Source organism: Garra rufa, chromosome 1, assembly GCF_049309525.1.
Source record: "Garra rufa chromosome 1, GarRuf1.0, whole genome shotgun sequence".
Taxonomy (NCBI): domain Eukaryota; kingdom Metazoa; phylum Chordata; class Actinopteri; order Cypriniformes; family Cyprinidae; genus Garra; species Garra rufa.
Window position 1 is genome coordinate 94,888,164 of NC_133361.1, and position 17,446 is coordinate 94,905,609.

Genomic DNA, 17,446 nt, shown 5'->3' on the forward strand with positions numbered 1-17,446 from the left:
TAAACCATGAATGGAGAAGGATTTCATCCAATCCAATCCACCGGCTTGGTCTTGCTGCAGGAGATGTTGAATCAGATCAGCAGCAATCTGTGCAAAATGATGAGGGACAGAGTCAGGTTACAAACTTTAACTTCACACCTGAGGTTATCTTTGAAATAAGTTAAAGATTTGACTGTTCTAAACTCTCCACCTTTGTCTTCAAGTATGAATTTGTAAAGTTTATTGGTTTGGATTCTGGTCTCATCTGCATCCAGATATTTTTTTTTTTTGCTACTTGATATTGCAAATTGGTGTGTCTTAACGTATTATTTTAATGTATTATCTTAATTATGAACACACTAGGTTTAAGTGCAAACAGTGCACATTGTAATTCTCCTCATTATTTCCCTGTAGTGGATAATAAACCAGAAGTGTCACCCCTAGGCAGAGAGAAAAAGTTTTAATTTTAATTATTTTCCCACTATACAATTGGTCTTTTTTTTGTAGTAAAGAATGCCATCTTACCGTCTGACAAGTCAGGCTCAAACCATTTATCCCGACCTATTTCCAGCAGGTCCTTCTTTTTGGGAAAGCGTCCGCACAACATTACGGACAGGACCACTCCCAGAGACCATACAGTAGCAGGTTTCCCATGAGAGACCAAGAGGTGTAGGATGAGCAGGCTAGAGAACAGATCATTTTTAGGATTGTTAGATGAAAGCGTTATACAGTTTACATCCCCATTTCAGAATCTGTCAAATGTTATTTTATCAAAACAAGACGGACCATACATAATGTGTGTTATTCTTCATTTAGCACAGACCTCAATAAGATACTTTACATAAAAGATGTTTGCATATAGTTCCTGAGAAATAGTTGAATTTATAAAAAAATGACGCTGTTCAAAAGTTTACATCCCTTTGATTTTCATCCCTTGTTTGTTCTTCTTGTTTAAATACAAAGAATTTGTGGGACCTGAAGGATTTTTCTGAAGAACAGCACACAGTTGAACAGGACAAAAAAGACTCATAAACAATCACTAAACAACAAAAGCTGTGGATCGTTCCAGTAGCAACATGGTATTCAGAATCAAGTGAATGTAAACTTTCAAACAAGGTCATTTTTGTAAATTCAATTGTCTTGTGGACTATATGTAAACCTTTGTTATGTGAAATCTCTTATTCACGTTCAGTGCTTAATAAATAACACGCATTTTGTACGATCCCTCTTATTTTGATAAAATCATTAACATTTTGCAGATTCTGAGAGGGAGATTTGAACTTTTGACATCAACTGTAGTAAATATAGATTCAGTTCAGTCTTCGACATACTGTTATGGAAAAGGTAGCCTACTTACAGTGTTGATTCACTCCATGTTCTTCGTCTTCTTGACAAATTGTATTGCCACCTGTTCAAAAACAACAAAGTGGTTCAAATTTCCATTTAAACATGTGGACGTGTGATCCAACAGGACTTGAAATGCACAGGACGATACCTCAAGGCCGCTCTCCAAGCGCTTCCCTCGCTAAGCATTCGGCTGACTTTATATCGAGTCAATATGTTCTGCTGATTGGAACGAGGATCCTGAAGACCATCGTCTGCTACAGCACAGTTCACGTCCCGCAAAAGACTTTGGTCTAAAAAATTGAACAAATTTGGCTGGTGGTAATAACTGCCTGCTTGGTTTCATCTGTGTTTAAAATTTTGAATAAAAATCAGTTTGTCACCTCAATGTGGATTTTAGCTTTTGGTAATTTATTTCACATCATTCTAATTTCTAATAAAGTCCTTATTAATGGTAACCCATATTTACTGTGTGCTGTAGAGATCTTGATGCTCAGAGTTGAAGAGTTGATTGATTCACCATCAGCGCTTCTCTCGTCTTCTGGTGCCATAGTTTGGTCCTGCACTTGCTGAGCCTGACCTGCGCTGCCTTTCGTCTCAAAACTACTCTTCCTGCTCTTTTTCTCCTGACTATCATTTCCCTCACTAACACTGGTGGACTGCACAAAAAACAGAAATCATCCACATACAAAATACTTAAGACAAGATTTGGCTTTTTGAGATTTCTTTCAATGTCACATGTATACAAACAAGAGCACAAAAATATGTAAACATCTTAAAAATGTGAATATATCTTCATATCTACAGTTGAGGTCAAACGTTTACATACACCTTAGAGAATCTGCAAAATGCTTATTTTAGCAATATAAGACGGATCGTACAAAATGTATGTTTTTTATTTAGTACTGAGCTGAATAAGATATTTCACATTAAAGATGTTTACATTTAGTACACGAGAGAAAATAAAAGTTTAAACGCTCACTGATGCTCCAGAGAGAAACACTATGCTTTAAGAGTCAGGGGTGAAAACTTTTGACAACATGACAATGTGTACATTTTTATTTTTATTTTGCCTATATACAGTATATATTAATTTAGTACTACCTTTCAAAAGCAGAAAAAACTGAAGATAGGTGTTTCCTATAAGACAAAATAAGTCAAATTAACTCTGATCTTCAAATTCAAAAGTTTTAATGCATTGTTTTTCCTTCTGGAGCATCACTGAGAGTTTAAACCTTGTAATAGTTGCATATGACTGAAAAGATGGATCTCAAAATCATACAGTCATTGTTGGAAAGGGTTCAAATACACAAAAATGCTGAAAAACCACAGAATTTGTGGAACAGAGGGTAGTTTAACTGTTCAGGACAAACAATGGACTCATGAACAACTATCACTAAACAAAAAACACAGCTGTGGATCTTTCAGGTCACAACACAGCATTAAAACAATGAGTAATTATGTATTAGTGAAATTAATAGATAAATACAGTAAGGAAAATAATAACAATACCTTAAAGCCATCCTCCAAGCGTCTCCTTTCATAGCCAACGCTGTATCTTCCTCTCAGAGCACTTTACTGGCTTCATCCCTCAAAATGTAGTCTTTAACACAGTGAATTGTAGTTGACATAAAATATCAAGAGCTGACAGTAGTTTATGAAACTGTCTTTGGTTATGGCAGTAAACGCACCTTCAGCCATCATGTCGACTTGAACTAAAGCTGGACTGGACTTTGGACCACTAAAAGTAGCCTTGTCCTTCTCCAAACTCTTCCTCCTCATCCTCCTCTCAAGCATTAACGGGCTGACGGTTGTCCAACACCGCGTAGTGCTGAATTTTGGGAGGGTAATAATCGATGTTCACTTGAATAAGTCGCTGTGAATGTGTAAAAGTGCTGAATGATCAATCAAACACTATGCAGGATGTGAGCGAACTCAAGTAATGCAAAGTTAGCTCTGCTCGCGACTGGAGAATGTTGTGATTCAGTTATAACGTCATCGCCATAGCAACGGCTAGTTGCGTACTTTAAAAAATATATGATAATAAATGTTTATGCATTCGTTATAATTATTAAATAATAATTCAGCAAACAGCTAATTATACATAATATAATTATCAAATCACTAGTATTCAATACTTATTAACTTGTTTAATTTATATTTTCTATGCATTTATTATTTACAATAAATAAATAAATGACTAATTAACGATAGCAAATAATCGCATCCAAAAATAAGTTTTTGTTCACATATGTGTGTGTGCTGTGTATATTTATTATGTATAGGCCTGTATAAATACGCTCATCGTTGATATTTTGAAAATATTTACATTTATATAGTTTGTATTATACACTGCTCAAAAAAAGGGACACATCCTAGATCTGAATGAATGAAAATTTGTATTAGAGACTTTGTTCTTTACATATTTGAATCAGCAGCGTTAGTTTTATGTGAATTTAATGGCAAGGTATAAAAACAGAAAGTATGTACTGTACATTTAAAGAAATAGAGAAAAATACGATAGATTTGCGATGTTAATAACTTAAGAAATGCATCATCATATGGGTACGAAATTCTATTCTATATGCAACATTTCTAAGATGTGTTTGTGATTCTAGAGAGCAGTGCACCAATAGACTTTTATTTTGGTCTGGTGATGTGACGTCATAAAGATGCGCTACTCTCTTCTTCTGTTTGTGGTTCACTTCAAGAAAGGTTTGTGGTTTTAAAGTTTAAACCAATGCACACTGTTACATCATTTAAAGTGTTTTACGAGCTACGCAAAATAAATGCATCATTTAATTAAACATTAAATATATGGTAATGCTTTATTTCGTGTTACTTAAAACATTAGCCTTCAGTGACAGAGAAGGTGCGCTCCGTTTTGGTTTCTATAGCCTATCGTCAATCAAATTGTGTGATGATAAGAAGTGATGAGAAAGACTCGGAATCGAATCATTTGAATCAAATAATTTGTGAAACGATTCAGTGATTCGATTCAGCTCACGCGGACTACAGACAAACGAGTTTAAAGACAACCGAGAATGTTTCCATTAGATATGATGCACAAGCAATTGAATACCAAATATAAATCAAAACAGCCTGTCTAAATATGAACTTTCTGGGTAATTTGTAAATATTTTATACATTTTTATATATGTCTATTTACTGTTGCCAGTGCACTAGTGAACTAGGAGCTGATTGAGACACACACAGAGATTTAGTTTGCATTGATTTTTCTTTCTATTATTTCTCATCTGACACAGGACAAAATATCCAAACCCACAGAAAAACTCCTGGACAATCAACTGAGATCCACGTGACACACTATTTTAAAGATGGAGTTTATTAAAGAGGAGAGTGAAGACATTAGGATTGAAGAAACAGTCATAATCAAAGAAACTGAGGAACAAACAAAGATGGTGTTTATTAAAGAGGAGAGTGAAGAAGCATTTAAAGTCAAACATGAAGACACTGAGGAACAAACAGGTTAGTTTTTATTCTCAAAGCTGAACTTATTACAGAAATTAATGATATTTATGAATAATGTCACATGAATGTAGTAAATGTTTTGAAATTTTACAGAAGTGTTGAGATCACATACCAATGCTGCCTTCGAGTGCAGCGGAGAAGACCTTGCTTTTGACCCATGCATTTAAAATATATATATATTTTTTTCTGTAATATTACACCTAGTATCTGCTTCTAATATTAAAAGCATTTATTTCTAGCACTTTGGCTAATTATGCAAAATTACTAAGAATTTATTTTGCACAAAGCTAACCTTGACATGTGAGTAATCACATTTGCCTTCTGCATGCTGTCTACATTTGTTAATTTAAAGTATTTGGTAAGCAAATAAACAAGTAAACACTTAGGCTACACCTAAATGAATTAACAATTAAAAACAGCCTTTTTGTTTTACCTTTTTCTCTATCCACACTGAAATGTCAGAAAACATTAAATTTTACATTTTAAAAGCGTACATATGGAACAGATGATACTATTTTCATGCAATTCTTCTAGGAAAATCATTTCATTTACCAAAATCTTTTCCTTTTTTTTGTAAAGCTAGACAATGTAGGACATACAGAAAAACAGTACAAAACAGGAGAAAACAGTGCTGTAAATATAAAGCAAGTCTGACAATAAAACAAACCTAAAATGAGCCAAAACAAAAGCACAAACATTGAAGTAAAATTCTGAGGTATTTATGTGAGGTGTAAGATTGTACAGTTGTACACCTTTATATCTTGTTTATATATAAAGTTTTTTTAAGGTAATATGGAGGAAAATGAGGAATAATTAAATTCTTTAAGGTTAAGGTGATGAGTTGGCTGAAGTTGGGCTCAGGTTGCTGTGCTGTGGTGTTTCCCATACATTGATTTGATAGGCTTTGAGTGATGAACAAACATGAGCACTATGTTTCAAAAATCAATGAAGGAAACGTTTAAAAGGTTCAGAACCTTCTGCAGAACATTTTCAATCACATTTCATTTTGTCTACATGTAATGCCTGATAAAGTTACCAGTCTCGAATGGAGCATGTGAGTTCTCTCAATCTCATATCAGGTTCTTAGGCCTTTTTTGCCTCCCTTTTAGGTCATTGAGCTTGGCACTGCTCCCCTCACTCGTCTCTGTCAAGTCAAGTCAAGTCACCTTTATTTATATAGCGCCTTTTACAATACAGATTGTGTCAAAGCAACTGCACAGTATTTAAACAGCACAATAGTGTGTAAGTAACGCATTATTGTAACAATCAATTTTCAGTTAAAGGCAGTTCATCAATGAATTCAGTGATATCATCGTCAGTTCAGTTCAAATAGTATACGATATCGCTGGAAAATGTCCCCAACTAAGCAAGCCAGAGGCGACAGCGGCAAGGAACCAAAACTCCACAGGTGACAGAGATGGAGAAAAAAACCTTGGGAGAAACCAGGCTCAGTCGGGGGACCAGTTCTCCTCTGGCCAGACCAAACAACAGTTTGTACCAATGTCTGATTGTAGAGAACTCATCAGGATCCTGTGGTGTAGCGCCGATGGCCGTCAAGGTTGGCGAGGTCTTTATTGATGATCCGCCTTGGAGCTCATCTGGTTGACATCCATGGCTATTGAAGTCATCTCTAGGTGGTGATCCATGATCTAAGCTGGGTACGGACTGGATCCGGGGGACTGGAGTGACCATCTGATCTGGATACAGGCTGGGTCTGGAGGCTACGGTGACCTCTGTCCCAAATGTTTTGTTTCATCATGTTGTTCAGCCCTCTTTGCCCCTCACTGTAAGGTGTCTTTTATGCTTGAGCACAGCAGTGATCCCCTCGCTCTCAAGAGTGCTTTCTAAATGGCCTATATGTCAAATTAGTACAGTGGGGGAAAATATTTATTTGATCCCATGCTGATTTTGCAACAAAAAGCTTTACTGACAAAATGTACATTGGATATCGCATATGAGATATCATGCAGCCCTAACTTTAACGTGCTTCTTTTTTAAATCACTCCTTTGTTGCCTTGATGCGGTGTAGTTGTCCAGTCCCCTTAGCAGAAAAACACCCCCAAAGCATGTTTCCACCTCCATGTTTAACTACAAGGGTGATCAGGGATGCCGGAGAAAATCAGGTTATCACACATACTTCAGGGGTCCATTCTTTGTACCTCGCTAACTAAGTTAGCTGGATTTGATTGTTGACGATTTTGCGTGATCTTGGATCGTTCGGTTCTTTGACGCTCATCCTGGACTTGCTGTCATAGCAACAGATCAGTAAGCGTAAACCTGCTCAGAAGCAGGCTTACTTTATTTAAACAGGATTAGATCCCGGCCACTCAATTTTTCACTGACCAATCAAAGAGTTGCAGATCAATGTTTCTACTATCGATACGTAGCCCCTTTTAAGCCACCCAGTGATCTCAAATAACTTCATCCAGCTATACTGATCATCAACAACAGGTGCGTTCGGAGAACCGGAATAGCGAGCTCATAGTTAGCGAGATGATTTGATCTTAGATGTGTCATTTGATCTTGGATGTAGTAAGCGATGTACGAAGAACGGACCCCTGGGGTGCAAATGTTGGCTTGACTTCCAAGGCTTTAAAAAGTGTAGACCTCCATCTTGTCTTCATTATGCCAAAAGCCCTTTCAATTATGCTGCGTCCCCTTGAGTGATAGTAATTGAACCGCCTCTGGATTTGTCCATTCACTGGCTCTTTGTAGGGTGTAAACAAGCAGACTGGGGTGTCTAAGTAAGGGATAATGTACAGGCAGCTGGTAGTTATCGCAGAAATAAGCCCCGACAGTGTGATCAGGACCCGTCGCGAAGCGGAGGGTCTTGTATCACACTGAAGGGGCTTATTTCGCGATAACTACAGGCTGCCTGTACATTATCCCGCTTATTACACGGCTACTTGCCACATAAGGAAAAAAAATTGGACATGAATATGAATTTGAAACCTTTTATTGGCATATTTGTTTTAAATTAACATTTTTATCCTTCCGCGAAACGATATAGCACCACGTGACTAACATTCAAACTATGTACGTTAGTAAGACAATTTAAATAGATTAAAGTCGAAATTTTCCATTGTTAAGTGTGGTTGTCCAGTGTTTGTCACAAGATGGCGCCAAACGGTAATCTTTGTTGGCACGGAGGGATTTTAAACATACAAGTAGTACCGGCTATGCGTTATTACTTTGGAGCGGTGATTATTTGAAAAGAACGAACCTGCAAATGTCTCAACTGACCAATCAGAATCGAGCATTCCAGAGAGCCGTGTAATAAATATGGATAGCCTCCATCACCCAGTATAATGTAACCTGTAGGGGGATACTGTTGTGCCCTATCAAATGAACTGTTTTTCAGTACGCGTGTGTCATGAACTGACCCTGGATAGCCAACAAATATATCTAGGAACAGTCCACAGGAATCACATATTGCTTGCATGCTGATGGAATAAAAGCCCTTGTAGTTTAAATGGCCGTAGGGGTTTGATCATGATGTGCTTCAGGGATGCAAACGGCGCGCCTTTTGGCGGATGCCGCCTTTTTCACGGCTGTGTGGGGGACATGTGTGAATCGTGCAGATCCAATGAGTTTTTCTTGTTGGGGGGGGGGGAGTTGGAGTGTTTTTGCACTAATTAGTTTGTCCACTAGGCGGCAACACTGCCCCTGGTCAGCCAAAAAAGAAAAGCAAGAGAGCCAAGAACAACAACAATCTAACGGACACCGCAACATCAAACGGCAGATTTATCAAGCGCTTGTAGGGCTCCGGACTGCGACCAAATGGTTGCATTTTGTGAGCTGTCGCACAGGCGAGACCACCGCGTTATTCAACTTTTAAGCGCTGCTATTAATGTTTCATATGAGAAACATAGAACGGCAAACGAAACGAACGAGAAACCGAAGCGCGCCACGTTTGAGCTGCGCAGCGCGGACCGTTTATCAGCTAGGACCGCAACACAAATACGCTTGTCCGAGCTCAGAACAGCCTTTACTCGAGAACCAAAGTTGATTTTGCGACACTGAACACTGCTGCGAGATCCAGTGAAAAGTGTTTGAATTCGCCCAGAATGAATTAAGTTTGCTGCAAGATCTAGGGAGAATCATTCAAATTCTGCTATAAACAGCGCTGATGTAGGCTATGTCAGACAACCAGACGTAACACCAACTGAAGCATAGTCGAATGGTATTACTGTATTCATTTCAGGGTTTGTACAACCTTTTGAGAGACAAATTTAAGCACTTTTAAATGACTTTCAAGCTTTTTGCACAACCATTTTCAGCACTTTAAAGCTCTTATGATCCAATTTGAATGTTATTTTGATGGCCAAAATATACTTTGTCGTAAACAAACACTTATGTCAAATTAAAATACATAAAATCACGATTATAACCAGTATATGGCAGTAATAATCTGTATAGTTTATGTATATACAATTTATAGTTTATGTGAAGATCGTTTTAAAATTACCTAAATTAAAAGTTTTTATATATTTCAGAGCCTATTAAATGTTGAAAATATTGGCTTTCAATTATACTGTAATGTTGAAATGGACATAATTAATATGTAAAACTGAGAGAAAATTCATTTAATAGAGACACCAGTAGCAGTACTGATATCAATACTTCATTAATAATAGGCTACTTGGTAAAAAGATGACATTAAACACATATTTAAAATATACTTCATGTTGTTTCTACCTGAATTTGGAGGTTCAGTGTGAAATTTTGACTAAATAAATATGCGATTAATCATGATTAATTACAGAAAAATGTGTGATTTTTTTTATTTTTATTGATTGAAAGACAGCACTAATGTTAACCTTTTGTAGATGCTGGTGTTGTTAATATTAGTTAATTTTAGTGAATATGCATTTCAATGTAATTGTATAGGCCTCCCTAGAAAGAGTTCAGGACGGCCCCCACCCCCTTGGCCCCCTTCAAATTTTCAGTTCGATAATCCGGCCCTCAAATGAATCTAATTGAATAGCCCTGGTATAGGGTATCCAGAAGTCCTTATTATAGATGTCAGGTCGCTTTATGCTACACTGAGACTAAAATATGCAACTTTTCATTTGCAGAATGAGAGAAATTGATGAGAGCCAAGCACTTACAGTGCAGAAAGTGGATGAGGGCTGTACAATTTTTGATGTTACAGAACCTGTGTATTTTCATATAAAGAACTTTGTATGTGTATAGGGTGAGCCCTGGATGGCAGAGGTTGGTGGCAATGTAATTATATGATATTTGCTGTGGGGGCACGGGCTTCGATAATCTCACTTCTTTTTGACCATACCTCTGTTTGCATCCCTGGTGCTTGCAATCTAGCCTAGAGTCTAGACGCACCCCTAGCGACAGCAAATTACATTTGCTTCCAACGGCAGTCTAGTAGCTCTCCGTTCACTTGAGATTTCCAAAAATCCAAAATCGATGCGTGAGAGAGAGAGCGATGGCTGCTGCTAGCGAACAACTTTCTGTCGAATCGGCTTTGGCCGCCACTCTGAAAGACTTGGAGTTAAGCTTTTCTCTGAGAAAAGAACGAGAAACTGCACTGAGGTCGTTCTTACAAAAGAAGGATGTATATTTGGAGTTGACTACGTCACTTTCTTCGTTGCTCTGATTGGTTGTAGCGCTATCCTATTGCATGGAGAGGGAGTTTAAAAGACAACCGTTTATCCCGCCCCTCCTGTGGGGCACTGTCTATGGAGAGTGCCCAGACCCTACATTTATGTGGGTCTGGCTTGTCAGGCTACTTGCCATTTATTGCACCAACAACATTTTTAAATGCAGGAGTTCTTGACAGTTCAACAAATCCTGGTCCCACTCCCTGCAGCTCCTCTGCTCGTGGAAAGAAGATGACATACTTTAGTTTGACCCATATGTTTTGTGCCACTTTGTGGATTACACGGTGGACTGTTGCTTTTGGGACATTGAAAACACTGGACACTACCTGGTATGATAGTCCATGTGCCAGCCAGTAAACATAGATAAGAGTTTCCAGCTGATTACCCCAGCCATGGTCATGTTCTCTGTAAAGCATTCATGGCTCTTCTGCTCAGGCGAAAATCCTGCTTCAGCTCAAGCTTCTCATCAAACCACAACCGCAGAATTGGCACGTTATGGTTTAGCCTGCAGTATGATACTGGACCATCAGCCTGTAACAAAGAAGTTCCCCTCATTAATCTGCATTTGGACTGACATGTCATTTATCGCCCCAAAACAAAGTAAAAAAACTAATCTGCAAAAGGCTACCATGTACGATTGTAAACAATTTACAGAGTAAAGTTAATACATAATAGGGTACAAACATATGAAAACAATATGCTTCCACGTAACCATCAAACAACTGTTGTCTGTTGTTATATGAATCTAACAAATGTACACTGTAAAAACGTTTTCACCAGTTTCAACTTAAAAACCTAAGTTTAGCAGCTGCCTTAAAAATTAAGTTGAATCAACTTAAGTCCTGTCAACTAACAAGTTGAATCAACTCATTTTGATTGTAATACATTAAAATGACTTGTAGTTTTAAGCTGATTTAACTTAAAAACTTAAGGCAGCTGCTGAACTTAGGTTTTTAAGTTGAATCTGGTGAAAACGTTTTACAGTGTATGTAAACGTGCACAAACAACACGAAAACATTAGTTTATTTAACGCACATGTCCAGCTAACCGTTAGCAGTTAACGTAAGCGAGCTGTGTAGTTGGCTATGTTAAATTCAACAAAACATTTTTGCAGTCATTATACTCACTTCAGCCCGATCCACCAGCAAACTTAAGTGGCGAAGATATCGTTGTCTCCTTGATCTCACAAAATTTGCTGAAGACAAATGCAAAAAAATCGCTGCAATCCACACTGCTATGACTGACGGCGACATCTTGGAATGTGTGATAAACATAGGCGCATGTCCTCTGACGTAACGTTAGGAACTAGCGACAAAGTATGATGACGTATAAGTGTTGTAGTGGTGTCCCATTTTTTTAGGGGAAATATTTTAACCCTTCCCCTTTCCACTTCGTTTCAAGGGACAAGGGGAAGGGGCGAGGAGTAGGGGAAGGGGTAGAAAATAGAATTGGGATTGGGCCTAAATGATTCTTCACTCTCCTCTTTAATAAATGCCGTCTTCATATAATAGTGTCACATGGACCTGTGAGAGATGAATCACAGATTTTCAAAGCTATCAATAACATTGATCTTCTGTCTTATTTTCATTTAAAAGATCTCCTTTGACCAATATCCAATTAGATGGAGACTCTTTAGCAGGTTCTTGATTCGGATCGTACTGTTCGTCTGTTGATCACGTGTTAACCATACAAACTCTAGTGTTAATTTGCCAATAATGATATTGTATTATAAATTATATGTCGGTCCTTGTATCATCCGATCATTTGTTTTTTTAAATTTAATGTTAAAAATTTGAAAATGGCTCATTTTTCTTTTTTTAAGGCATTAAGAGGATATTTTTATTTTATTTCAGTAAAGTTTTTGAACAAATCTCTTGAAAGAATGAGTGCATGGACACTCTTAATGCGATTATAATGAGATTTTGGCAATATTGCGGTTAAACTTTTCTTCATGTAAATGCAATACTTAGATTATAATAATGCGATTAAGCTCATAATCGCAGCAAGCATAATCGTATTAACATAGGTGGGGCACGCCGATTTTAATCAAAATACACAGTCATGTAAACACCTTAATCGCAGTATTGCAGCTTTGACAAGAGTGCGCATGTGCTTGTGACTTCCACGAATGATGTGCCACTCACCTGCAGACAGGTACGGCGCTACACAGGGGCTAGGGGGTGTACAGCCCGTCAGAATTTTGAATAGCCCCGGTTTAGCCCCCCAAGCAGCTGAGATAGAAGAGTGCTGTCCCATGCTGTTAGCACATATCTGTCACAGTAATCTGCCACACGTGAGCGCAGTTTCCTGCATTAGGCTACATTTAATCCATTACATAATCACTATGATTGAGATGTGCTGTTCGTTTAATGTTTAATTTATGTGTAAAGTATGCACAGTCCTGATTACGCATTTATATGAATTGTGTTAATGTAGAGCGCACAACCCAGTCTCACGGAGCGCATGGTGATGTCCAGTTTTGAAGTCTTTCCTCTGCAAGTAAAAAGTTTTTGAATAGGCCTAAAATATAGGCCCTAGCCCAGCTCTTGTCGAACAGCTTATCAGAATACTTGGTAAGAGTCTGACCCTAGATCATTTTTGGCCACTTCTCCCAAAACAGCTTATTTTACGACTTTTTCAGCTATTAAAATAGTTCAGTTATAGGCCAAATGGCAATGTAATTATATTTTGTTTCAGTTTTTTATTAAGTTAATTTAGAAAAACGTTTGGAGCATTTTTTTTTTGTTAAATATACGTTTTTTTATTTGATTTTTAACGACCAAGCGGCCAGTGGCAGACCGTGAGTTGATATGCTTGATCAATTTAGCCTTTTTAAAATCATCACAACTTGCCAAAAATAAAATCTATAGATATTAAACAGTTCAAGCATATCAATAAGTTAGTTTAAACATTTAACCTATATGTGCGCTGTAAGACTCATATCCTATCATTTGTGCGGAGAGTGGATGCTAACGCGCGCTTTACAGGACATGGAGGCTCTAGCGCGATCACATGCATTGCAAACATCTTAAAATACGCCGACTTTTTTGCTTGTAAAGGTAAGAGTAATACATTATTCGTAACTGTAAAGGGTCTTTGTTTATTTGTGTGCACTCACAAACAATATCTACTTTTACTATAAAGAAAACAAAGAGGATGGGCTGTCTTGGTCAGGAACAGGAATCTTTAGGCAATCTTTAGCCTTTTATGTGCGCTTGTTCGCTGATTTGCGGAACTCTTGAAAATGCGCTGAAGGTGTGCTCTCTGCTGCCCGTTGGGCTCGGGCTGGAATGCAGGGCTCTGGTCACTTGTATTAATACTTCTGTTAAATGTGGTGTGTACCAGAGCTGATTTTCTTTAAAAAAAACACACACAATTTCTTCATTAAGTAACTTTGACGTCATGAATATCGATTATTTTCTTAGCACCCCCACATATTGGTCTAGCCCCCCGTTAGCCTCGCTAGAGAAAATATTCTGGTGCCGTGCCTGCCTGCAGATTAGAAACCATGACGAAGAAGGCGACACACTGAGTTTATGCTGTGGACATTGCACGACATGAACATAATGCAAAGAATAATTCCATGGTAATTCCATGTAAACCAGCGTGAAGAGCTTTGCTCCTGACATGTAAACATCATAATGCGATTAAGTCCTTACTCTGATTATTGGAAATAATCGCATTATTCGTGCGCATGTAAACATAGTCAATGACTCAAAGAAAAATACATTTTAACAGCCCCTTTTTTGCTGCCTACTAGCGCAACAATGTAATTTATAAATCTTTATTTGAAGTGTCAAATAACTTTCAAATGGTGATTTTCTTCTATTATACCATACATATCAAAGTTTATATCCAAACTAAAAACTTTTATCCCAGTACTTCTGTGATTATTTGATTCACACAGTTGTCAAAGGTTGAGGAATGAAACAGATAAATCATTGTAGTTTAGTAATAGACTCAACACTGGTGTTTGAATCATGTTCGAGATCTTTAACAATCTGTTAAATTAAAGTGCTTTGTCATGTTGGTGGTGACACCCCTCTTGTAACAAGATAATCTTAGATTAGCAAGCAAGGTCCTGGCAGATCGCACACAGGAATTGATAGGTTTCGATTTACAGCAAGTGTCCGATTTCTGGCCTTAAGAATCCGATTCTGAATTTGGAGAGTAAATGATTTTTTTGTAAATGTAGTTTCAGTTATTCCTACATGCATTTTTCTTAAATTTCAAATAAATTGTAGTACAACAGTTGCTGGTGAATTATGAATTGTTTGTGAAAACAATCATGCACTGATTTCACACAAATTTGAGCATACTCTTGATTACCCAGATAGCACACATACGTCTGTTAAAGATCTCTTGATCTGGAAAGCATCTGCTGTGTACAAACATCAGTAAGATGTAAGTTTTACATACATAAACATCTTGATACATTTAATAGATGACCATTTGACATCTGATAGGAAATGTCCGATAGACGTATTGCAGATGAGTAAACTACATCTTGCAGATGTCTTTTAGATGTAAATGCCGACATTATATAGATGTCTCCGAGATGTACGTGTATCAGGGTGTGGAATGGGACCCACCGTCTATCAGGGGAAACATATAGAAGCATAAAGAGGATGTAATATTGAGCCCTGTCACTCCATAATTGTGTTTGATGAGATGTCTACTCATTTATACAAAGCAAAGTGGTAGTGGTCAGATACACTCAATGCTAACAATGGCATTAAACCATGCCAAAAAAAATAAAAATTCGAACTGTCTAAGAGAATGGTCTATAATTAACCAGTTCTCCTGAGTCAAGAATCTCCTTAAAGCATTAGTTCACTTCCAGAACAAATATTTACAGATAATGTACTCTGCCCCTTGTCATCCAAGATATTTGTCTTTCTTTCTTCAGTTGTAAAGAAATTAAGGTTTTGAGGAAAACTTTTCAGGATTTCTTTCCATATAATGGATATGTATGGTGCCCCTGAGTTTGAACTTCCAAAATGCAGTTTAAATGCGGCTTAAAAGGGCTCTAAACAATCCCAGCCAAGGTAGAAGGAACTTTTCTATCGAAACAATGAGTTATTTTCTAAAAATTACAATTCATATACTTTTTAACCACAAAATGCTAATCTTGGTCTTGCTCTGCGTGAACACTGTGTATTCCTGTTTATCAAACAATTAGAGTATGTTGAAAAACTTACATCTCATTTTTCTCCTCCACTTTCAAAATCGTCCTACATCACCGTTTTACCCTTTTTATTGTAAATTGCATTTCTGTTGCGAGAAAATGAGATGGGAGTTTTTTGACCTACCCTAACTATCATAAACAGGAATACACACAGTTCATTCAGAACTAGACCAAGACAAGTATTTGCGGTTAAAGGGTATATAAATTGTAATTTGTAAAAAATGAATAATCGATTGTTTTGCTAGGTAAGACCCTGGGATCGTTTAGAGCCCTTTAAAGCTGCATGTAAACTGCATTTTGGCAGTTCAAATTCAGGGGAACCAAAGAAGTCAATTATATGGAGAAAAATCCTAAAATGTTTTCCTCAATAAAAATTTCTTAACAACTGAAGAAAGAAAGTAGGAAAGAATATGAATATGATTGGTTTTGATGTTTACATGTATGAATGTGATGTTTTGCTTTGTGTCATTAAAAAATTGTTTTGATCTCTTTTTGCGTTAGACCTGATGCTTCTGAAAAAGGAGAGTGAAGAGCTGAATGAATCCAAAGACAACATTCAGTATGAGAAACATCTTGATTTCATAACTGAAGAGAACTTAAGTTCCTCACAGACTGAAAAGACTACACACAAAATAGTTCAAAAGACATGGTTTGGAAGTCTTTTTTTTATCTGCCAACAATGTGGAATTATTTACAATACAAAAGCAAGCTTTGAAATCCATATGAGGATTCACACTGGAGAAAAGCCGTACGCCTGCCAACAAGGTGGAAATAGTTTCTCTAAAAAAGAAAACCTTAAAGCACACGAGAGAATTCACACTGGAGAGAAGCCTTTCACCTGCCAACAATGTGGAAAAAGTTTCGTTTCGAAAGCAGTCTTTCAAGGACACATAAGAATTCATGCTGGAGAAAAGTCTTACACCTGCGAACTGTGTGGAAATAGTTTCCTACGAAAAGGAGACCTTGAAAGCCACATAAAAATTCACACTGGAGAGAAGCCCTTCACATGCCCTCAATGTGGAAGGGGTTTAACATGCAAACAAACTCTTAATGCCCACATAAGAACTCACACAGGAGAGAAGCCTTACACCTGCCAAGAATGTGGAAAAAGTTTCGTTAAAAAACCAGACTTTCAAAGGCACATGAGAATTCACACAGGGGAGAAGCCTTATACCTGCCCTGAGTGTGGAAAGAGTTTCACTCATCAAGGAAACCTTAAAGTCCACATAAGAATTCACACTGGAGAGAAACCTTATACCTGCCAACAGTGTGGAAATAGTTTCCTTCGAAAAGGAGACCTTGAAAGCCACATGAAAATTCACAATGGAGAGAAGCCCTTCACATGCCCTCAGTGTGGAAGGAGTTTTAAACGTAAACAAGATCTTAATGGCCACATAAGAACTCACACAGGAGAGAAGCCTTACACCTGCCAAGAATGTGGAAAAAGTTTCTCTGTAAAAGTAAACCTTGAAGCCCACAATAAAATCCACTCTGGTGACAAGCCTCACACCTGCCAAGAATGTGGAAAAAGTTTCGTAAAAAAAACAGACTGTCGAAGGCACATGAGAATTCACACAGGAGAGAAGCCTTTTACCTGCTTACAGTTACAGATGTAAAAAAGAATTAATTGTGCCATCACTGTGGAAAAACAGATATAGCAAACCTTGAAATTCACGTAAGAATTTACAGTGAAGAGAAGTATTTCACATCAGTGGCGAGCGGTGACTTTTTTTTTTAACTGGGTATGCTAAGTTAATAAATAAATCATGGATTCAATCATCATTCATTCAAGGGATTTGTTCACAAATGCTGATTCATGCAG

General features: G+C 37.4%; 1 protein-coding gene across 1 annotated transcript in view; it reads left to right on the plus strand.

Moving 5' to 3' along the window:
* The window catches only part of LOC141322419 (uncharacterized), a 342,413-nt gene extending 325,173 nt beyond the window's left edge, over window positions 1-17,240 (plus strand). Inside the window, exon 6 of the mRNA XM_073833426.1 lies at window positions 16,390-17,240. Within this exon, the coding sequence (XP_073689527.1) occupies window positions 16,390-17,240 (851 nt within the window). The remainder of the gene's footprint in view (window positions 1-16,389) is intronic.
* The last annotated feature ends 206 nt before the right edge of the window (window positions 17,241-17,446 follow it).